Raw genomic sequence first — 22,925 nt, 5'->3', positions numbered from 1 at the left:
ATAGCTCAAAATGAGATTTGAGCAGGGAGTCCTTGGAGGACACACGCGCGCGCAGAGGCAATATACCAGGCTGCAATTCACGGCGAGCTGGAAAAGGCGGCTGGAGGCAAATAATGGGAAAGCACCTCCAGAGGTGCCTGTTGGGGCAGCGTTTAATGGGACTCGTGGAGGCTCGCCCTTCATCGTCTCTCCCTCTGACCTCTTCAGAGGGGTTTGATTGCCGTGGTTTGGCCCCCTGTTTCTTCAGCAGTCCCCGGGGGGAAGCCTTGCTCTCGTATTTATTCTAGCCCAGGGATTTCAGGGGAAGCCTTGGGAGACTTTGCCATACACCAGTAATGCACTGCCCATGCCAGCTCTCATCCTTGAGAGAAGTGCCGTACCTAGACTCCTGGCAGCCCCGGGCAGACTTTTAGTATCGGGTCCCCTTTTGTCAGGGATAATGTTTTTTTTGTTGCAAAAGTCTTCATCGCATCTGTGGTATCGATGTCTTTAAATAGTTCATGCTTAACTGATAACATCTCCAGTCCCGTACATGCACACAATTGAAACTTTTTTGCAGTTGTAATTTTTTTTTTCATTTTTGGGCCCCCTTTCTGTCCAGGCCCTGGGCAGCCACCCGGTTCACCTAGGCCTGTGTCCAGGTCTGCTTGAGATCCCTGGGGAGCTGGCATTGAAAACCGGTGGCTTCATATCCTTTGCACTCGAATTGCTCCTTGCATTTCAGGGTCTGGTCCTGCTTTCCCAGGGAGTCCTCCCAACCCCCTTCCCCTCCGCCAGGCAGGTCAGTGCCTTTGTTTCACGGCTAAGGCAATCCAGGGTGAATCCTAAAGTCACCTGCTGACAGCCAGGAAGGGGTGCCAGCTCTTGCCGTTTCATTCCCTTCTCCCCTCTCCGCGGGTTTCCATGGCATACCTTTGGGCTGGGATACAGAAGGAAGTCTTCAAGTTACCCTCGGTGTTTCTCTGCTACTATCTGCTGTACCTGGGACCGATAAGCCTGGTGCCTCCGACCCTTCCTCCCTGGGGCCTTTCTGCAGGTGGCTTGGAAATGTAATTTGGCCCGCAAGCCCACAGCCCTCCCTCCCCCTCCACTAACCTAGCGTTTCCCCTTGCTGCATGCACGGGGGTGTCTGGGGGCTTCTGCTGTAGAAGGAAATCACTGCCAAGGCATCCTGCCAAGAACCCGCTCGGCCCTTCCAGGGCCTGGGCCACGCCACGGCGCAGCCGGTCTCTGTGCAGAAGCTGTTGTTGCTATGGTGACTAACATTTAAAATAACCGCAAACATGGGCAGGGAGTTAAAAATAAAGGCAGGACATGGGTTTTGGGTTTTTTTCCCAAGAGTCAAAAACTCTTCTTTGGAAATTCATGCAGTGGCGTTGCTTGGGAGGGGTCCTGGGCACAGGGGTGGTTGCCTCGTCTGACCACGGTGCCATGGTATCAATTAGCAGACGTCCCATAGTTTTCCCATCCACAGCCAGCCCTGCTGCAGCCTGGACTGTGTGCAGCTAAAGGATGCGGGTGTCCCGCAGGCTATGGATGAGGTGTCTCACGGATGCAGCCTCCTGTTCTTACGCAGGCGAGTTTTTGCTGACATGGAGGGGAGCTTGATTGCTCTCAGGGTCTGGACCCTGAGCAGGAATTTCAGGGTTTACTCCTGAAGCAATTAGGATTTGTCAATGCATTAGCTAGAAGGGTCAGCCAAAAACATACCCACCTACGTCCCAAAACCAAGCGGACCTGCCCCACATCCTGCCTGGGTGTCTCTTCCTCTGCAGCCAGCGGGAGTTTGGGCTGTGTTTGTTTGGGACACACGTGCCCAGCATTTTCCCCCAGGGTATTTTCTCTCTCCTGTGTCCATGTTCCACTCAAAAGGGAAGAGAAGTGCTGGGATAAATCAGGAAGTCCCCTTCTGGAGGGATTTCTGGCTGGGGTTAGAAGTGGAGAGTGCTCAGGATCTCATAGGACTGGCAGCGAGGAGCCCAATCCAGGCCCTGAACTAAGAAAGCCCATAAGCACATCCTTAACTGTCAGCCTCCATTTGAATCCCATTGCCTTCAAAGTAAGCACGGACCGATGCGCTGCTCTGAATCAAGGCCATGGGTTCTACGAACTCTGGGAGCTGGGACAGAAGTTCAGTAAACCGATTTAACTTAAATCAGTTTGATCTGATACTACATCCATCCAGATTTATCTTAAACAGGTTTCAGCCATTTTGAAAGCGATTTATGCGCACTGAACTTCCGTTGTGTTACAGATTTGAACCAGTTTCTGATCACTTGTACCAGTTTATGTGTCATTTCTGTCCCTAGCCCAGAGGTTGGGGTAGTTTGGCTAATCTTCAGGGAGGTAGTCCGGCTAATCTTCAGTCAACCCTTACAAACATGCCTTCTTGTATGGAGCTACAGCGCAGTAGGGTTCCCTTACAAGAGGTTACAATGGTAATCTCCTTAATCTGCTTTCCCTGTGCTTCTGAACAATGACCATCTTTATCTGGCTTTTCTCTTGCTAATGGAAACATAACTTGTGCCTTTAATAAGCTGCATTACCCAGGCTAAAAATAAAAGGAATTATGGCGGAGGATGAGATTATTGCTGGAAACAGTGCCTTGTATTTGATCATATAAATGATTAACTGAGGCATTGACAATGAAGTCTGAGAGCCAGTGGGGGTGAGAGACAGAGCAATAACCATGCACGCGGCTGAGAGGAAAGCTATTTTCGGACGTAGACTGCCCCACCAACTTTGCCTCTGCTGTATTTTATTAATGCCGACGGAAGCACAGGAGGTCAGCGGGGCTCGGGAGACTCACCAAATGTTCCTCCAACATCTGTTTCTGATTTCCATTTGTCACAGACCTGGCCTGTCCCTTAGCCCACTCCAGCTCTGCCAGCAAAAAGTTTGCAAACATGTTCAAGCTGGCTGGTCTCTCAGCCCAACGTGGGCAGATTTTTCTGGCCCCTGCGAGGGAGGCAGGGGCCACCGTGGTCCAGGCTGGGGAGGGGGCAGACGGTGGAGCTGAGACAGGAGGGTAAGCCTTGGAAGCTCCAAGCAAAGGGACTTGAAAATGGCTGTGACGGGTAATTAGGGAAATGGCTTACAGGGGCATAAGGGCAGCGGGAGGTGGTTCGCAGACAGCGCTGTATTCAGCAAGGCAGGCTTCCAAGAAACCAAGATTGGTAAATACTCTACCTTAAAAGTGCAAGAGCCCAAATGCAGGAGTCCCAGCCAGTTTGCACAGGAAGCACAGGCTTTTCAAGTGCATTTTTAGTTCAGAGACATCTATGCTGAGCTCAGAGCTCTCGGTTTGACTAGCCGCTGGTCACAGATCCACTGGTGTCTGGAGGGGCCAAGGCACAACTCATCCCAGGTCAGTGGGCTCTATTTCACTAGATGGCAGAGGGGCAGGGAATGTCTCCCAAAATAGCAATAAATCCACAGCACTTACACGGCTGTAGTTTCACCAGAGTTTTCCTGGGGTAATCCTACACCAGATTCGAGTTAGTGCATGGTGTATCTGCTCCTATGCCTTCCCTTGCATCGGTGCTTTCTTGCCAGCAGGTCCTTGGTATTGTAATGCTTGCCTTTAGGATGTCCTTGGACAGTTTGCTTGGGCTGCTGCACTTTCTCTGCCCGTGCAGAAGAGAGACATCCCTGCATCGTCCATTCAAGCCAACAGGCTGGCGCATTGTAGCATGGCCTTCATTCACTCCTGTTGCCTTCATTATTAGTGCTGTTTGCTAGACAGCCATCATGCAGCAAAGCAGCTCAACAGCAGTGCTGGGGTGGGGTCCTGGACTGGTGGCTCTGGAGTCAGTGGTTCAAGCTCCTTCCAGGACTGTGGGCTGGTAGAGAAATGCCATTTCTGTAGGGCTTGCGTGGCAGGGGGGGAGAAGCAACCCACAGGATTCTGCTTGGGCAATTCCACCGACTCAGATGACGGCACTGTTATTTAAACTGCTCTTGTTTTCTGTGTCTTGCTGGCACTGAAGACTTTGCCTCTGCCACTCTACCCACTGTGCCCTTTTGCTTCCATCCATGCCTAGCACAGCTTTATCTAAGCTGCACTACCAGAAACAGGGAGCTCTCCTAGCTGGGGTGCAGACGAAGGGCAGCGTGTTCGTAGCCAAGCCAGACTCTCCTCTGCTTATATGGCTGGCAGTCTGAAGGTGCCCCATTGGCATCCGTGTAGTTCAGCAATGCAAACAAGAATGGGAATGAGAACGTGACCCCTTCCCCATCACTCCCATGACCCCCTGGCATCTCTCTGTGCTTATTCCTATCTGTATGTGCACACAAGAGCTAGACACAGGTCCTAAAACCTCTGCCCACAGTAGTCACCTGCAAGTAACTGGACCCACCAACCTACCCCAAAGCCAAGCTCCCAGCTGTGGCCTTCTCCCTACCCGCTATATGGTATTTCCAGTTGCCTTTGTGTAGAACAAGTGGAGACCCCCCAGGACTAATCTGAATAGCAGGGAATGACTTCCCCAAGTCCAGTTGCTAATTCAAAAGTGGGCTCAGGTCACAGTTCCCAGGTCTTCTGGAGCAGCATTTCCACATCCTGTGATGCCACCACCGGCAGATACGAGCACATCAGCCGGGTCAACTGGAAACGACAAGGTTGATTAAAAAATACATGGTCTGAGTGGGAAGGCAAAAGACCTGCCGTCTAACCGAGTGGAGGTGGGTGTAGAGCATTTCATCAACTTGTCTGCGCCTTCACAGCAGTGACCTGGCCATGACATCTGGTCTGAACCACAAGTCCAGCCCAAATCAGCACAACACACAGACCATCCCCAGTCCTTGCCTGTTTACAATGAAAAAACCAATTGCAATGCCCCAAAGAGCTTCACCACTCAGCTTCTGAGGGTGGGAACAGGAGGGGCAGACCTCAGCTAGATTTAGATACAGAAACAGGGACATTGAGAGATATAAACTAAACTAGATGCTCAGTCTCTGCCAGGGGGGACATCGCTTGAGTGTCCGTAGATCTGTGTGCATGGATATCCAGAGAGCCATGCAGTTACACCTCTGAGCAGTCCTGTGCAAATGTCTCCTCTCCATCGGGATCTTAGCATTTTTAGCATCACCTTTGCAAGCATCTGGGTAACCTAAACCTCTTTAGTCCTGTCTGTACGTTCCTCTCTTTCTGGGGCAATCTGATAGCCATCATATGGCTTTTCCTCAGCTGAAGACTGAAACTTGCCATTTACTACCCTATTACAATCATTAAACGGCTCTGGGCTGCCTCCTGCTGCAAGGTGTAGCCTCTAAAGCAGAGCAGAGAGGTGTAGTACACTGTGTCCAGCAAGGAGGAATTCCCCCGTGAGCATCACTCTGAACACCATGGGTTAAACAATGAGAAAAACATATTTTCCAGCTAATCTGAGGGTCTAGTCCAGTTTCTTGTGACCTGTCCTACACCCATTTCTATCCAGTCCTTGCTCAGAGATAGTATTTTTGGTGATCTCTCACCAGATGCGCGATTTAAGATGGTACAAGGTATGTCACTGTTGTTGGGATAGTATACTCAGGTGGAAAATACGGTGCTGGCTATTAGACACGTACCCTGAGGGTGTCTTCTCAAGCAGTATTTGCACGTGGTGTAGCTAAATGTGACCGGTTATTGATAAGCACCCAAATGCAAAGAAAGGGATATATGTGCAGTTGCCAGGGTGGAGTTTGTCATGTTGAAACAGGGCATTAGGTCTAGCATTGAAATATCGTAGTTAGCAGCATCCTGGGATGGACTTGGAGAACAAGTTGGACCAAGCACTAGAAAATGTCCTGTAAGGACAGGGCTCACACTGGCTACAAGAAACAGATTGGCTGCCTTGCTAAGTAAGGCACGTACAGAATTGGCCAGACATTTTCAAATTTCAAAATTTTATTTTTAATATTCCCAGGAAATATTCACCCCAACTTTGTGCAAGTCCCTGTTCCCCTCCACTATTGCTTTCTACCAATATGAGTCAGCTGAATGCATTTGCATTTAAAATTTAATACTGGATTGCAACTATTTTCCATTTGGGGTAACGGAGGGCATTTCCAATAAAACGTAGTGATGACCCCTTCCCCACCATCCTGACTAATTTCCATCTCTTAAGGTGTCTAAGCGTATCATTTGGTTGCAATATGAAACATGTCAAGCTAGATAAAAAAACCGCAGCAAAATGCTGATGTTAGTCTGATTATTTCTGACACTTTTTTTTGCATTTCCTGCTGATTTCACAAGAATAACACATCTGACTTCACCTAATCCTGTGATACATCTAAAGAACACATAAAAATATATGTGCCAAAACTCCTACTCTGTATGCCTTTGGGATGCATTAGGATCTACTAATTGCAACATCTGAGTTAACAATGGATATTTTCAGTTTTGTGGCTGAACCAAAAAATAAAATAAAAAAGGACCATTTTGAGTTGACCTAAAGTAAAAGCTTTTTGATGGTCTTTGAAAAGAAAAGAAAAAGATTTCAACCCAAACATTTTGTGTGACCTAAACTGAAACATTTGAAAGCCTTTTTTGGCAGTTTTTAAAATGAAATCTTAGTTTGGGAATGGAAAATTGAGAAAGTTCATTTAGAAGAAGTTCAGATAAATAGTTTAGCTATGTCTTATTGCTCTTTGCCAGATTTGACCTGAATTCACATATGGTTCCAGCTCTGCTGAAATTGAACTTTTTGGCAAATATTTGTCCTTTTTCTTGGGATTAGCACCTTCACTTCAGACAAATGCCAAATTTCTTCTGCATTCAAGTTCCCGAGTTCCCTAGTCTGGCTGATCTGCTGACTCATTCCTTTAGCTGATCAGTTTATTCTTTCAAAATTGAGAACCGTAGCTCTGCACCACCTCTTGTTTTTCTTTCCATTTCATTGCAACCGATTCAGTTGCTCAGTTCATTTTCTTTTCCTACCACTTCCAACCATTCCCTTGAATTTGGAGTGGAGTTTCAATGAGTCAGGCCTGTCTCGTGAGTTAGTTATAATTAACAACTAACGTGATCTGGCTGCGCTGTCAACGGACATGAACTTTCAATTCAGATTCCACCCCTCCCATCAAGAAGAAAATGAAATAATAGAAAATGAAAGCCAACCTGTTATTTGCACTTCATAGAATTCATAGACTTCGGGGCTGGAAGGGACCCCGGAGGATCATCAAGTCCAGCCCCCTGCCCAGGGGCAGGAAGTCAGCTGGGGTCATAGGATCCCAGCAAGATAATCCTCCTTTCCTTGTGGAAGTAGAGGCACCTTTTGCTCTACCCTTAGTCCCCACCTCCTTGCCATCAGCCTCATCTCAACCCAGCAAGACACCTTAAGGAGCAGAGCGCCAATGGTCCTGGGATTTCCAAAGCCATGGGTCCATGGCTGGAAACGTTTGCAAAGCCTTGGCCACCTGGGAAGCTAATCTCTCTCCATGGTGCGTGCAAAACTGTTTTGTTCATTTGGCTGGAGGAAAGAGAGTAACCACAGATGTCAAGAGAGTACCCCAGACACATCTATAAACAAGCCAAAAAACGGCAACAGTTGGTGGGGAATCCCTGCATCTTTCCCTTCCGCCCCTTCCGAATGAGCTGTTCTCCCTGGACGTCTCCCCCTTTTCTGTGTTTGTTCTGGCTGGTTTGCTCTGCAGACAAATCAAACCTGGCTGGGAAGATGAAGCATGCGGCTGAAGCCGTTGTTCTGCGTAGGAAATGGCAGCGAGGGAAGTTGGCGGGGTCTCTGCTGCACTCACCCTTCCCCTGTGCTAGTGCATACAACCTCCCAGGTATCAGCTTATCGCTAGGTCTGACTTGAAGCATTGGTAGAGGGGGTAGTCTAAAAAGAGCCTATGCAAGGACAACCCGTGCAAAGGACGGAGGTGTTGTATGGATCCAACACAGCTGTTTGCACCGGTGTCAATGAATTCATCTTTCATTCAAGCACAGTATCAGTCATGGTGCCTCTGTACATACTCAGCTCTCCCCACCTCCCAGCGCTACCCAGGTTTCAATCACCCCACAACGAGGCCAGACCGCGTGTGCCCATGCACAGATGGGCCCGTGTTACCCCTTTTTCATCCCAATGTGCCGACCTGTTTCAGTCACTGCCCATGCTACAAGTGAAAGAGGAAGCAAACAAGCAGACAGTTCAAACAAATAATCCATGAAACGCAGCTTTGAAATGTCAGTCTGAATGTCACTGCAGGAACCGGGCCCACAATAAACAAGAGAGATGGGTTTAAATACAAAATGTATGTGTGGGCTGAAGGGAAATGGAAATATCATCAAAAATCCCATTTCACCAATAGTTTCTTCCATCTTTCCACAGACTTATCCTTCCCTCCATAGTGCAGGATATGGGCATAATCAAATCCAGGAGCACCTCCCTTACTGTGAACCTCTCATTTGTGTTCAAAGATGTCCTCCACCAAGGGGAAACAGCAAAGACGCTGTTGTAGCAACCTCGGGTGTCTGTAATCCCAAATCTCGCCATGCCGGCAGAAGGCACTGGGAGGGTGTAGTCTGATGAGCTAACCTCCCAGGGACTCAGATTCAGCACGCCAAAGTCCTCTGATGTTCTGACGCTAATTGAATCCATTCAAATTTTGGAGGTCTCTGAACTTCCGCTGGAAAACTTGTATGCACAGGGTTTCTGCTACCAGTCATCCCAGGAATTCATCCAGAACAGCATCTAATGTAGTACATAACCTTGAGTGCATGCATTCCTGCTCCGCAAGTGAAAATCAAGCATCTGTGTTTGGGAGAGACCCGTGGGAACGGGAGGGAATTCAGCTGAGCAGCTCAGCACCATCCTGGGGTTTGGGTCTCTCGCTGTTCTTCGAAGAGAGCTGAGTCTGTGGGCTTCAGACCTTGGCTTTAGTCATTTCATCCACCCTGTTTTGTTTTCTGGACCCTGGTAAAATTCCTAGTGCTGCAGATGCTATGGCTTAGCCTGGCAACGAGGCCACAACCTGCTCATAGAGCACTGCAGTATTTTTGTGCATCTGTGTGGATGGCACCGTTCAGGGTCCCTCTTTGTGTAAAGGAGGCTGAACCAAGGGAAAGTGGTTCCCTGCTCTCCCTCTGCAGTCTCCCTCCATAAAACTGGGCCCAGTGAAAGTGAAGCACAGCCTGCCATCCAGACCATCTGTGGCTTTGCCTTTTGAAAGGTAACAATATGAAAATCGCTGGTCCATAAAGGGAACAGTTAAAATGGCTCATTAAACAGCAACATTAATAGTCAGCTGTATAACAACCAGTTCTGCTGATATTGTTACTTCTGCTGGATCATCAACTTTAATTCATCCTCCCGACAATAAAGGTCTCACCGGGGCCAGGTCTCCTTTCAACTCAAGCTAATTTACAGGTCTTGCCCTAAACCCTCGTTTATTCAGGTCACTTTTTTGTGGCTGCCCTGCCAGGGATTGGCTGTGCCCTGGAGGACAAGACAAGGGAGTACCTGATTTCCAGCAAAAGGTCCATGTCCAGCATCCTAGCACAATATTGAGTTGCTGTGTGGACTACATTTCTGGAAGGCACACGAGGGTACCTCCGACTGGAAGCCAATGGGGCTTGAGCCCATGCTTACAATTTGTATGGACTTAAGTACAAGCTTGGCTACATTGCAGCTGGGATGGGTGACTGGAGATGGCTAAACATACTCTCCCAAGCTTGAGTCCCAGTTTCAGTGAAGACAATGATGGCATGGACTCCAGCACAGACCAGGGCATCTTCCCTTCCTAGATTCAAGGCAACAAAGTTGTGTTGCCCCAAGTTGCAGTCACAACTCCTCACCAGCTGGCATCCTACCTGCTGAACTGGGATGGTGAGCACTGGGTTTGAGCAGAAACTCTCCAGAGAGCTCAAGTGCTCAGGAACAAGCCTGATTTCTACCTGCAGATCCTCAACATGCCCCAACTCTAATGGGTTGTTTCAAAATCCAAATCCAGGGCTGACCAGCATTTCACGGCATGAACTCATCTTTAATCAGTGCCAGAACCCATTCTGAGCTAACAACGCTAAACTCAAAAAACCCATCTTCTCTCTCGCACTCTCCACGCATTTCTGGGTGTTGTTATGTCCAATGACACTGCTACAGGTCTTTTCACCAAGTAGAGAGACTATGACATGGTTGTTTTTAACTATAAGCAAGTTTACTAAACCCTAACAGTTGCAACTTTAACTCAAAAAGCCAAAATAACCGCAGCAGTTACAATTCTATTTCTGTAGTTACTTAAAAACGATGCAGCACGCACGATATAACGAACATGACGTCACTGGTTGACTGGGCCGGGAGGTCTCTCTGGGGCTTCCAGCTCCTACATCAGTTCTGCTCAGGGTAGACTTTTGGTCAGAGGATCAACGCCGAGGATTTTCTGAGTGGGACTTCCAAAGACCCAAAGCTAGCTTTTCAAATTTATACCTATCTTGTTTACATCGCTCCACTTCTTATCTTAACGTACACCCTTTTCTACAGTCGTTCATTTGCGTCACACATTTCTATAGCAACCTTATATTTTACTTAACAGCTATTTCTTGTATGGCTTGTTTTGCCTTAGAGGGTCTCTGTCTGCCAAGAACACATATTGTTTTTCTCCTTTTAACCAATTTCTCGGTATTCCTAATTCATCTTGACTTAGCAAAACCTGCATTTCACGTAAACAACCCCCATGGCTGGGCAAGAGCCAAGCTACTTCTGTCAAGATGCCTGTACTTATGTCAAAGGCCTTTATTCTAGGCTAATAGTCTTCATGCTTCTCAGCCGGCCTAGAAGAATGAATGGCAAAGCAACCTTCCTCATTAGGTTTCTGTACTGGGAGGTGGACTGCCCCTGGTGCAGGGAGCTAACCAGAAGTTAGGATCCAGCTTTAGGCAAGTTTACCTCCTTAACATTCAAGGATGCTTGGATGTGTGATTTGGAGTGATGTGTCTCCACTTTATGGGGGTGGCCAATGTTATTAAAACGCTGGACCCCGGAGATGGCCATGGCCAGCCAACACATCCATCTCACTGGCTGATATGATTTCGAATGGGATGGAGGGTTTGCATCTTCCCAGCTTCACCTGTCCTTGTTTCCAGTGTAGGCATTCACACTAGTAAGGCTCAACAGGCAGTAGGCCAGGCCTGTGTGCAGAAGGGACTCCAAGTGCCAGTGCAAGGGACACAGTAGCAGACAGGCCTGATGGTTGAAGCCTTCTGTTTCCAGGGCACTAAACCTTTCATCTGAGGAAGACTGCTGCGGTGGGAGCTCCCTCTCAACCTTCAATCTGGCCAGCTTCAGTGTGGGTGGGCAGTCATTTTCCTATCTAAAAATAACCATTATTTCTAACCCAGGCCAGCTCCAAGCTGGACCTCTTCTCATCTGAGGCAACCAGCTGCATCAAACTTTGCCAGATTATGTATGATCATTTCCTAATGTGAAGTAACAGCCATTAGAAATGCCAAGACAAGAGCTTGTTTCCCTTACAAGCTGCCCTTTGACTCCTAATGTGATTTTAATCATGGACTCCCTGGTGCATTATCAGCTACGCCACCCAAACATCTGAACCATCCCAGTGAGATGACTTCACCAGAGCTGAGCTAATGTTCATCAGAGAATTCAAAGCAGTAAAGAGAAGTGACTTTTGCTTCACAGCAGAATGTGGGGCTTTAACTGGGTTGGGGAAAATCAGTGCAAGTCAGTTATTTGAAATGCCCGTTCAAGGAAAGTGTCTGCCCAACGCTCGTAAATTTGATTCCTTTAACAGATTTGGTGTCAGGCATGAAAGATGTCATCATGCAGGCCAGTGCCACAGGAAATCATAAAAGGAACACCAAAAGTGCACCAGGAATTCCCTACCACTCTCAACACGCCTGAGATGAGCAGTATCGATTAAGTCAATACCCACCAGGTGCAAAAGTCCATTCTCACTCTTCTTGACCTCGATGCTGCTTTTGTGTCACCTTCAGTCTTCTTGAAATCTTGCCCAGCCTTGGCTCTCATGCATGACTCTGTCCCATCCCAGCTCCACGTGCACCATATGCATGAAACTTCCCCCTTGAATCAGTCCATGGGGCAGACGCCATCTTCTCCATCCACATCTCTTGTTAGGGCCCACTTCTACCTTGACGTCTGGAAGGAATCAGCCAACCAGCGATGGCCAGGTCAAACGGCAGTCATGAAGACCTTATCTTTCAAGGTCTTGTTTATGTGTATGCAAGTACATAGGAATCTGCAAAAATTGTGGCGTATTCATTTCTCCCTTCTTATTATGTTTGTTCATCTTCTTAGATGGTCAGATATGTAGGGTTTGCATTGTGTCTACCTAGGGGCTGGCTTAATGCCTAATTCACTGGAGCCCTATCTTGTTTGGGGCCCTGGGTGCCACTGTAATAACAACATTAGTAGCAATAGGCTAAAAGAGAGCAAGAGGGTCCCTTGCAAGAGGCTCTGAAGAATATGAGTAGATGCCTAGAAATGAAAAACAAAAGAGTGGAAAAAGCACAGAAGAAAATATACTTCCAAAGAAGATGATACTAGGTGGAGGAGAAGGAGGAGGCTAGATGGGAGAGGAAGGTGATTTGGAGGGTTGAAAGAGTGAAAGCCTTTAAAGGAAATATGGGGATGGAATACAGGAACGGGACAGCATATTATATCTTCTTCTGGATACTTCTACATTTCAGACATCCCCAGCTGCACACTCACCTTGCAATCACATCTTGATGGTGCTGATAGATGAAGGGCTATGAAGGCTTCAGAAAGTCTGGATATGCACTGAGTCATTACTGCACTCGAGCTCACCTGATAGATACGCATCACTAACAGAAGATTAAACTGGCTGCTGCATTTTTGCTCAGCGCACAGAGCAGTCGGTAGCGAGCAGTCATGTGCAAAGAACGTAATGCAGATAAGCATCGCATCTGCACGACTTGTCAGAAGGGTGTCAGGGACAGCCCACTCCCAGCACCAAGCATCGGCACCTGCTGCGTTGGATGTTTAATCCTTCCAGCTACAAGGTTGTCATTCACGCCTGCATTCCCCCTTTGTGCGAGCAAGGCCACAGAGACGAGGGACAGGAAAAGTGCCCCAAAGAGACAGTCAAGTGAAAGGTGCACATCACGGAGCGATGCTTAGCAGTGCAGTATTTGAAGAAACATAGAAAAGACTCTCCCTACTCGCCCCCTCCCCCGCCCCCCACTGGAGACCTAAAATCCAGGTCTCCTGTTTCCTTTGCTGGGATGTCTCACCTCAATCTGCTTTAAGGGGTGAGGTGGGAAGTGAAGACCAAGATACATTCCCAGAGGGGGATGAAAACCCCCTCCATTCACAATAACAGCAAAGGCTCGTTGGAAACATGACAAAAAATGCTATGGTCTTAAGGCATCTTTGCAATAAGTGGAAATTTATTAGGTGCCGCCTCCAAAAACATCTGGAGGGTATAAAAATAACTCACAATTTATGCCAACGGCCAAATCACTCCCAAAATATAGTTCCCATTCTTACTGGACAATGGTGACTGAGACCTAAGTGGACCTGAAAGATTAGGGCCAAAATATCTGCAGGAGTAAGTCTACTATCCTTGGTTTTGAGTTGCACCTTCTAGGAATTTAGTTTCCTGATGTATACAGGGGTTGTAACACTCTGTGTTGGTGCAGGTCTGCTCCTTCTTCTGTCCTATCCTATGCCTCACTGCTGGCGGTCCAAGAATATCAGTGGCACAGAATCTGAGGTCTTTATTCAGTGAATGAGTTAAAACCCATTAAGGACTTCGAGATGTGGCCTCTAAGTTTCAGATTGCAAATGTTTCCAGAGGTATTGAATCAAGGGCCACTGGAGTGGGACGAGGCTATGTTTTGGGAGCATCATTGTTCTGGGCTAATCATTTCAAAGAGCCAGATCCCATTGTAGAAAGCAACAGATTTTATGGGATTAGGATCCAAGTACTCAAGAACTGGCCTCCAGCCCTCGTCTGGGAGCTGCTTGTACTTGTGCCCACAGGCTGGGCTGCGGAGCCATGTCCCAAGCGGACCCTCCTGCCACGCCTGCAGCCACGCTAGCTGAAAGCAGTGCTGGTGCTGAGAGTCGGGTGGCATGGAGGATATTTTCCTCTGACTCCAGATGCATTTTTGCATGGCAGGAACTACATTTAAAAGGCTTGGTTCATCCATGTGTCCCTTTCCCTCAAAGGGCAGTCAGCTTTTGTGCGAGAGCTCTGACCTCGGAAGATGCCGAGGTCCCTTTCAGACCCTGTGCCGCACAATGCACGGCCTGTGCAAAGTGGGGGAAGGTTCAGGTCTGACTTTGGGAAGCTCTGGGAAAGGCTTCCTGAGCTGCATGTGATGGGCCCACAGCTCCTTCCAGTTGTAAACCCGTGTCGCTGGATGCCATCAGAGCTGACGTGGGCAAGCACAGGAAATCCTGCGTTGCAGGAAGCACATCCCCTTCCCCAGTGAAATGCTTCAAGCATGTTCTCAAGTTCTCTCCTTGCCTGGGTCCGATCCAAGTTTTAGCCCCTGGTCAGATGCTCCTGTTAAAGATCCCATTTCAAGCGTGGCCTTCCTATGGCTGGTCCAAGCCAGGACTTGGTTACAGCCAACGGCAGTGTGAGCTGTCATATGAAAGATTTAAAATGTGAGAGGCACTTATTTAATCAGAGGAATAACCACAACATTTTCACACATATTTATTGATGCTTTTAGTTATTTATCCTAATGCAACTATTGGCCTGATGAGGGTTTTGGGACTGGTGTTTTTTTAAGTTGTTCTACTGGCTCCAAAATGGTTTCCTTTTTTAAGCTAGCTTATTACATGCAGGGGACGTTTCCTGATTTGAGCATTGCTCTGAAGCTACAGGACGGTGACTGAGCACACATCACCAAAAGCTGCACCGGGTATCCCTGTAGATAGGATGTGTAGGATGCCCTTAAAAAGTTAAGCCAGGTTTGCCTTTCATAGGTATCTGAGACACCTGTAATCTCCTGTTCTATTGAAAGGAAAACAATAGAAACTATTGTTGTTGGGAAAAAAAATCTGTCCCTCTGAGGGCCGATGGAGTTTTTTGCGAATTGTTGTTGTCTTAATATTAAAGAGCAACCTCAGTGGACTTCAATTCATTTGTTGTGCGAGCTGAATGATGTCAGCAGATTAAAACCAGTAGTGAATTAGACACATGGCATTAGTTTTTCTCGGAAGATAACATTGTCCTTTCCAGCTGAAGCTCTGTTGGATTTCCTAATACAGGGTAGCGTGTTAAAGCATCCATCCAACAGAAAGGACCTTGGCTCGACAAGTCAGGCACTATGTAAGAAATCTGGGCTTTGAGACAATTCCAGCTGTACTTTACCAAGATTAACTGAAGCTTAAAAATCTACTTCCTCCTGAAACGCCTTCTTCCATTGGAGGCCTGTCCTTTGTATGATCCAAGTGGTAGCGTTACATCGCTACGCATGCATGTGCTTCCCAAAGTAGACCGCATCCACAGGAAAGGGCTGCCTTTGTTTGCCTGGCGTTGGATAATAAATCCATCAGATCTTTCCTGTCTTGCAGGCATTTCCAGCTGCTCAGGGAGTGGATGAAGCCCCTGCTACAGGCACATTAAGAGTGGAGCTGAAAAAATACTGGAGTGAAAAGGTGAGATTTAATAACATTTTTTACAGGGCCAAATTTTACTCTTAATTATATTTGTACAACCCCCTTGATGCCAACTGAGTTGCATATTAAACTTTGGGCAGAATTTGGAACAGAAATGTGCAATTTAATAAAGGCAGCTGAGATGAGGACTAGTATTTTGCCCTTGTAGGTTCTCAAAGCAGTTAATGAGCAGGCATTAAGTCAGCCCCAGACACTTCCGTGGGTGGTAGATGGAGAGGATTATACCTGTTTTGTGAAGAGATGGTTCAGGACAAAACCCAAATCAAATGAAATGGTTCTGAATCATGCCCTATGGCTAAGAAGGCTAAATTTCACTTTCAGTCATATCAGAACAATCCTAAATAAACCCTACTGGAGCAAAATCAGAGGAGCCCCCTATTTGTATTGACCAGCATCCATGCCTAGCCAGAACTCAGTGCACGGATATAACCCAGCAATAATGTCAGCTAAACATTTTCAGAGTGTTATTTTGGAGTTTGGAGCAGAGGCTCATGTCAACTCCTTATTTTTCCCTATCTCCCCACCCCTCTGTCCTAGTTTTCATTAATGTCACTTGTCCTCTGACCAGCCGCTCTGTTCCAAGACCTATAGCATTTGTCTCGCCAGAGCTGGGTAAGCTGCCGGAAATCCAAAGGCAGGTCTTCCCCTGGAAACGTTGTGTGAAATGTATGGTGTGCCCAGCTTTAACCACAGCTGCTCTTTGCAATGTTGAATTTAGACCCTGCTTTCTGACACTGTGCTATCAGTGTCTGTATCCCTATGCCCCGATGCTGCTCTTGTTGAGAGCTGCCCACTTTTGTGCACCCCCTACCCAACGTGAAATTTGAGCTCTCGTCCTGACAAACTGAAATCTCTCGGGCACCTCCCAGATCCCTTTGATTCGCCCTCCCGTGTCAGACAGTTAGTGGAAGCATGCACTGTAAAAGACCCCAGCACTGAACTTGCTTTAATTGGTTTACAGATAATGGAGGTCTACAACTACTCCGAAGATGACTATGACTACGGAAATGTTTCTGATATCGATTACAGCTCGTATAGCTTCGAGTCTAGCTCATCGCACAACACAGTGGAAATTATTAGGATCCTTTCGGTTGTAATCTATAGTGTCACCTGCCTGCTGGGGATCGTGGGGAATGGTCTGGTCATTGCAATCATAATTTTCAAGATGAAGAAGTCTGTCAATGCCATTTGGTTTCTCAACCTGGCAGCTGCTGACTTTCTCTTCAGCGTCTTCCTGCCCTTAAATATTGCCTACACAGCTATGAATTACAACTGGATATTTGGCACAGCCATGTGCAAGCTGAACTCCTACCTCTTGAACCTCAACATGTACACCAGCGTGTTTTTGCTAACCACGATCAGCATCGACCGCTACCTGTTAGTGTTTTTCCCCATCTGGTCCCAAAACCATCGAACCGCCAAGCTGGCATGTCTGGTTTGCTTCGTCACCTGGACAATCGGCTTCATGATGAGTTCCCCGTCTCTGATTTTCCGGGACATTGAGCATGACGGCCAAAATGTGGTTTGCTTTAGCAACTTCTCTTTGTCCAGTAATAAGTCTTATCACTCTCTGGGTGTGATGAGGCACAAGATGGTGACTGTCACTAAGTTTCTGACAGGCTTCATCATTCCCATCACCATCATCACACTCTGTTATATCCGCATTGTCTGCAAGCTGAAAACCAGCCGCCTCTCCAAATCCAAAAAGCCCTTCAAGATCATTGTCACCATCATTGTGACTTTCTTCCTCTGCTGGAGCCCCTACCATATCCTGCACTTCCTGGAAATGCATCCCCACGAAATCCCCTACTCAGTATTAGAAGTTGGCATACCCATCACCACGGCACTTGCTACTTTCAACAGTTGCATGAATCCTGTCCTTTATGTCTTCATGGGCCAGGACTTTAAAAAATTCAAGATAAGTGTCTTCTCCAGGCTGGTGAATGCCATAAGTGAAGACACTGCTCACTCCAGTCTTGTACACAGGAGCTTCTCTAAGACGGTTTCGATGACCGAGAAGGAGACTATACTGCTCTAATCCCTACCTCAGATGCTTTTGGCACCCAAAACACAGACTCTTTTCAGTATTTCCTATGGGGAAGAGGCAACTGCACTGAGATCTAGGAGTGTGTCCTGAGCTCTGGTTTCAGAAGATGTTTCAGGGGACCTTAAGAAAGTGCCTGTATTTTCTTGATGCAATCTGTATATTAACCCAATTTTGTGGCCTTACTGCATCTGATAAAGTGCCATCAATTTTCAGAAGAGATCCTCTAGTTTGGAGAGCCAGCAAATCAATGCTCTTGGTCATGAAACATTGGGCAAACCACTGGGTATTTTATATGCAGACTCAGTGCTTATGATGGAAGGTCTTCATGTGCCTTTTCCTCCTCCTTCCACACTTTCTTTCTTACGCCTCCCAAACTGCTTGAGAGAAGGAGATCATTGCTTTAAGTCAGACCGAGTCCAAACCTTGGATAAGGATTTGGCATCTGGACCTGTGTGGTCAAGACACCTTTCCACCTTGCATATTGCTGACTGCTGGACTAGTTCATTCAGTCGGCCTCTTACTGGACAGAGAGAAGTTGCCAAATCAAAGCCATAAAAACGGTCTATCCTTGCACTTTACTCTGTGCTCCTGGTGATTGTACACATGCACACACAGTTGTGAATATGTATAAATCTCCCTTTGTGCCAACAACTGCACAGTTTATAAATCGCAGCCCCAGTTGAGACAATACCATCTTAAATGACTAGACGACCAGGTCATGCCAAAGTTTATGGAGTCCAAGCAAACCACAGAGACTCATGACCAAGAGAGAGAAATGTGCAGAGCAGAGAAGCCAGGATTGCTTCTTAAAATATATGTTGGGGAGAAGACTGTGACTTTTAATGCTTTACTTTGAGAGCGTCTTTTGAATGCCCATCACACCCGGTGGGCTGAAAGGCTGATTATCCTATAATTGTAATACATACTGCTTATCCTGGGGGGGAAATCATGTTAGACATTGTATATAGTGATGCATATAGCCACTTAACCAGTCTCTTGAAGGCACATAATATATTGGTAGCAGCACAACAGGGTTTTCGGTTGTCTGCAAACACTCTCTACTCCCCGAGTATACCCGAAATCAGAGCAGATAAAGAAAAAAGAACAAAAGCTGGATGGCCACGGCGTCCATTCTTATGACACCTCGCATGTGTTTCAGGTACACGGCGGCCTGATTTCTCCTCCAATGGAAGCCAGCACAGCACGTGGCAACCCTAGTCAGGAATAAAGTATCTAATTAAAATGAGCCCAAATGAAAATCCCATTAGGGGCGACACTACATGGTCATGTTAGAAACGGCATATGGTTTTATTGAAATGCCTCTAAAAGCCTAAAACATTTAATGCCGAATTAATCCCCTTCCTGCAGTCTTTTGAATTCGCTATTAATTCTGAGGAACAGAAAACAAAATCTCCCGAAGGTGCCTGGGCCATTGTACAATGCGAAACAAATTTGCCTCTTGACCCCTGTAGCAATTGGCTTAAGCTCAGAGGCAAGGGATTAGTTTTCGAAGTGGGGGTGGACAGCCCTGATCAGAAGGGTTTAGCTGCAATGGGTGAGCATCTCGGATCGAGCGACGGAAGTGAGGAGACAGAAATATGCGCCGGATCCCAGATGTCATTGCATTTTTTTAATTGAAATGATAGCTTATTGGCACCAGCAGGCAGCATAAAGGCTCTTAGGAAGGAGAAATCTCTTGACCGGACAAATCAGCTGCCTGAGAGCCGTGTCCTTGATGTGTTTTAATCTATAAATAGGATGAGCAGGAAGAGCTGCGTCTCATAAGTTTTAAAAGTGCAAACAAAGATCTTCCTGTCCTCGTAAGACAGGAGGTTCAGGAAGGACAGACCCGTTGGGTGGCGGTCTGCTGTGGGCCAACATGCAGCCCGTGCAAATGGAGGCTGGGAGGGCCATTGGGAGCTGAGCGCTGCTTTCTCCCACCCCTTCCACACCCACGACTCTTCCCTTCCTCCTTCGATAAGTCTATTGGGATGGGATGGGGCATGGCTGATGTGATGCTACCTGAGAGTGATGTCTCACCGGGGGCTCCCTCCCAGGCCTTTTGGACCAAGCATCCAGAACGGGCCCAGTCCTCGTGTCGGCGTATGAGGCCGGCTTTGCTAAACCACAGAGCAGCGGTGGCTGAGCAGGGGTGCTGGACCATCCAGCATAGGCATGTCGGGATGGTCTAAGAGCACTGGGATCAGTGCACACTACATTGCTCATGCCTGCTTCTCTGTGCTGCGTCCTGCATCCTCCGCCAACAGCAGCCTGAGCACAGGGAAACCGGATACCTACCACAGATGCTCCTCTAGGACTAAGGCATTGTGGTCAGGCACCTGCCCAGTACACTGGAGAGCACAGGGAAGAAGCTCCTTACATCTCAGTGACCGTCCCCCTGGGCTCTGGTGCCCGCGTCCATGAGCATTCAATGCTGCAGGGCCCAGCAGGAAAGCAGAATATCCTCTGGCACCTCCCTCACGAGGCCTGCCTTTCAGTCACCCCGTGGCTTGACGACACCGCCTGCTTTTTCACTTCTGTGATTTCCCAACAGCAAGGCTCCTAAGACAGGTGTCCGGCTCCCCTTGATTTTCAGAGCACGACGTTCCCGTCAGCCCTATTGAATGCCCCAGCTGTAACCTCAGAGAGAAAATGCAGGGAGGCATAGAGATGACTTTGTACAAGGCGTTTAGCATAAGACAACGCGCCTAAAATTTATACCAGCATTGAAACACACTGCCTTTGTATGTCTTCTCATTAACAATGATTAATTCCAGATATGGCTCCAGTCTTTCTTGCATGCAGTTATATGTGTCAGAGGAAAATTATTTTCAGTAGTAGGATGAAGATACGTATCCCGGGAGTACAGCAATAGACAGAGGATGGTAGAATATGAGTAGACCTATGGGGTGTGGAAGAGAAACCAGAGCTGCATGAGATGGAGCAACAGAGGCGGGGGACATTCAGTACTTCCCGAGCACATGGATCTCATAGGGGAACGTGGATCCACAAGATCTGTAGACATAAGCATACCGTAAGGGGATTTTGATCCAGGCCCAGCCACATTTTGAACCAAATGCCAGAAAGGTGCTGAGTTCATTCAGAGATTCACAGAAACTCAGGGCGGGGAGAGACCTTGAGAGGTCGTCTAGTCCAACCCCGCTCACTAAGACAGGGTCCGTACCCCTAGATCCCCCCTGAAGGGTGTTTCTCTGACCCGTCTGGATAATGTCCAGTGAAGCAGAATCCAGACCTTCCCTGGCACCCCCGTTCCAGGACTGTGCTTTTCTTTCCCTAATCTGTGACCTACGCCTTCTTCACTGCAAATCAAAGCTGATTTCTCCAGGACCTGGTGAGAAACAGTTCAGGGTCACCCTGAGATCCAGGCTGGGAGGGATTCTTTGTATTCCTGAGTTTATCAGCCAGGCTTACCTGCCTCAGGTGCCCAATGCTTTTTCCAAGCCAGTTGACAGGGGTCCCCACCGGGGGAGATGGGGGACTGGGAAGGCCAGGGTTGGGTTGTCCTCTGAAGAGAGGGGGGGGAAAATAATGCAGCCAAGGCTGGCATTATCCTTCATGAGGGCAGAGTGGCAGGGGATTGGGGAACAAGGGGGTTACAGACAGCCCTGTTCCCCTCGCGCGGCAGAGCAGAAGTGGCAGGCCTGCTGGTTCCTTAGCAGCAGCGCAGGAAATCTGAGTTCATTGGAAAGAAAACTTGAAACGACTGCCATCCACCCCCTCCAAAAGGACATCTGAGCAGCAGGGGCGGCCCGCAAGCTCCAGGCAGCACCGAAGGTTACCCGGGTTTGTTCTGCGGTGGGCGGAAGAGCAAGCAAACTGTGTCGTCCCTGCTGTTTTTCTGATGTGAACTACCTTCAATTGAGGGCCAAGATGAGAATACTAAATGTTTTGCTGCAAGCGAGGCTGAAAAACAGACCTCTGGAGGTGAGCTGAGGACATTTATCCACTTATCCTCTCTCATTTGGGTCTGCATTGTGCTACGATGGCTGGATCTCAGTTGAGGTGGCAGGCAAGTTATCTCCAGGCGCCTAGGAGTGCATGGTGGTAATTGCCAATCTTCGCCCCGTCTGCCAGATGCCAAGGAGGAAAGTGCACACCGGGGGGATTACAGTCCTCCGGGGAATCATTACGGGAAATATTCAGGTCACAAGAGGACTGGTGGAGCATGTGCTGCACAGAGAGACCCGGGGAGAGACAGCAGCATCCTCGAAACATCTGGCTTGTGCATCGTGGCCCAAATGGCATCTTTCCAGGAAAGCTCCAACTCTCTCCCTCCCCATCACATCCGCACTTCTCTAGGCAGCACACTGCGTGCCTGGCTCAGATGTTCCTGGCGTGCCCCGCCTGTGTCGTATGTGTACAAGGCTTCCAGCCAAAAGGAACATGGGCTGTGGGACTTCGGACCGCCGGTGCCGAGAAACACAAGCCTCCACTCCTGACCCTGGGATTTAAGGAGAGAGCTCTTTCACCACGCAGAGTACGAGTGGCTGATGGCCTCTTTGTGCCTACACATGCACTCGCAGGAGGCCAGCATGACCCCAAGCCCTTGAGCAGGTCTCCTCTCTTCCAACAGACACACGTGTGCACGTACCCCCTCTCTCTCCTGAATCTGCGGCTGGCCCCTGCCAGCCCCACGGGGTCCAAAGCCATGAATCAGGCCTCCAAAATCAGACAATTAAAACCATGAGATGACTTTAAAAATATATCTATAATCAGGGGTTCTTTGCCTTCAGGTTCCTGAGCCTTTGCATCATCCTTCCTTTCCCCCTCCTGCCCCATTGACACATGGGCCAGAAATTTACTGCATTTTACTCATTTTTTATTTTTAATAAAAGCCAAGCATCTCACTTCTTCAAATGCCCCCTAGAGTCGGGGCTGTAATACCAGATATTACAAGATGTGTGATGCAGGCGTGACTGCTGGCAACACTAGGCTGAACGTGGGCCCAGAAAGTGATGTCTGTATAACATGGTTCTGCCTGATGAGGCGATAGCATGCACTTCCTTAATCAAGCAAACAAGATCCTCAGAGACACACACACTCCAACAGGCAGCATCCTGATTATTTTGGGGTTCGTTATCAGGGCTGGCGGTCAGTTAACAGCCATTGCAAAAGGTTTGGTCCCGTCTCAAAAAAAAAAAATCCTCCGGCATATCATAGAAAGTGGTATCTAGCCTGTTGACTCGAATGGAATAGAGAATGGTATCCCTCCTACACAATTAGCAGCACGCTTGCAAAAACCA

At 47.9% G+C, this 22,925-nt stretch overlaps 1 protein-coding gene across 3 annotated transcripts in view; it reads left to right on the top strand.

Annotated features, from left to right (window-relative positions):
- CMKLR1 (chemerin chemokine-like receptor 1) overlaps positions 1-18,805 on the top strand; it is a 149,780-nt gene extending 130,975 nt beyond the window's left edge. For 2 of the 3 annotated variants that reach the window (XM_019538821.1, XM_019538820.1), the window contains exons 2-3: positions 15,510-15,593; positions 16,576-18,805. In XM_019538821.1, the coding sequence (XP_019394366.1) occupies positions 16,579-17,652 (1,074 nt within the window). In that variant the 5' untranslated portion in view covers positions 15,510-15,593; positions 16,576-16,578 and the 3' untranslated portion in view covers positions 17,653-18,805. Of the gene's footprint in view, positions 1-15,360; positions 15,594-16,575 lie in introns of those variants that run through there. The other variant, XM_019538819.1, reaches the window with a different exon arrangement.
- The last annotated feature ends 4,120 nt before the right edge of the window (positions 18,806-22,925 follow it).

This window comes from Crocodylus porosus, unplaced genomic scaffold (genome assembly GCF_001723895.1).
Source record: "Crocodylus porosus isolate Cpor-Errol unplaced genomic scaffold, CroPor_comp1, whole genome shotgun sequence".
NCBI classification, from domain to species: Eukaryota; Metazoa; Chordata; order Crocodylia; family Crocodylidae; genus Crocodylus; species Crocodylus porosus.
This window is presented reverse-complemented; position numbering and strand designations above follow the sequence as displayed.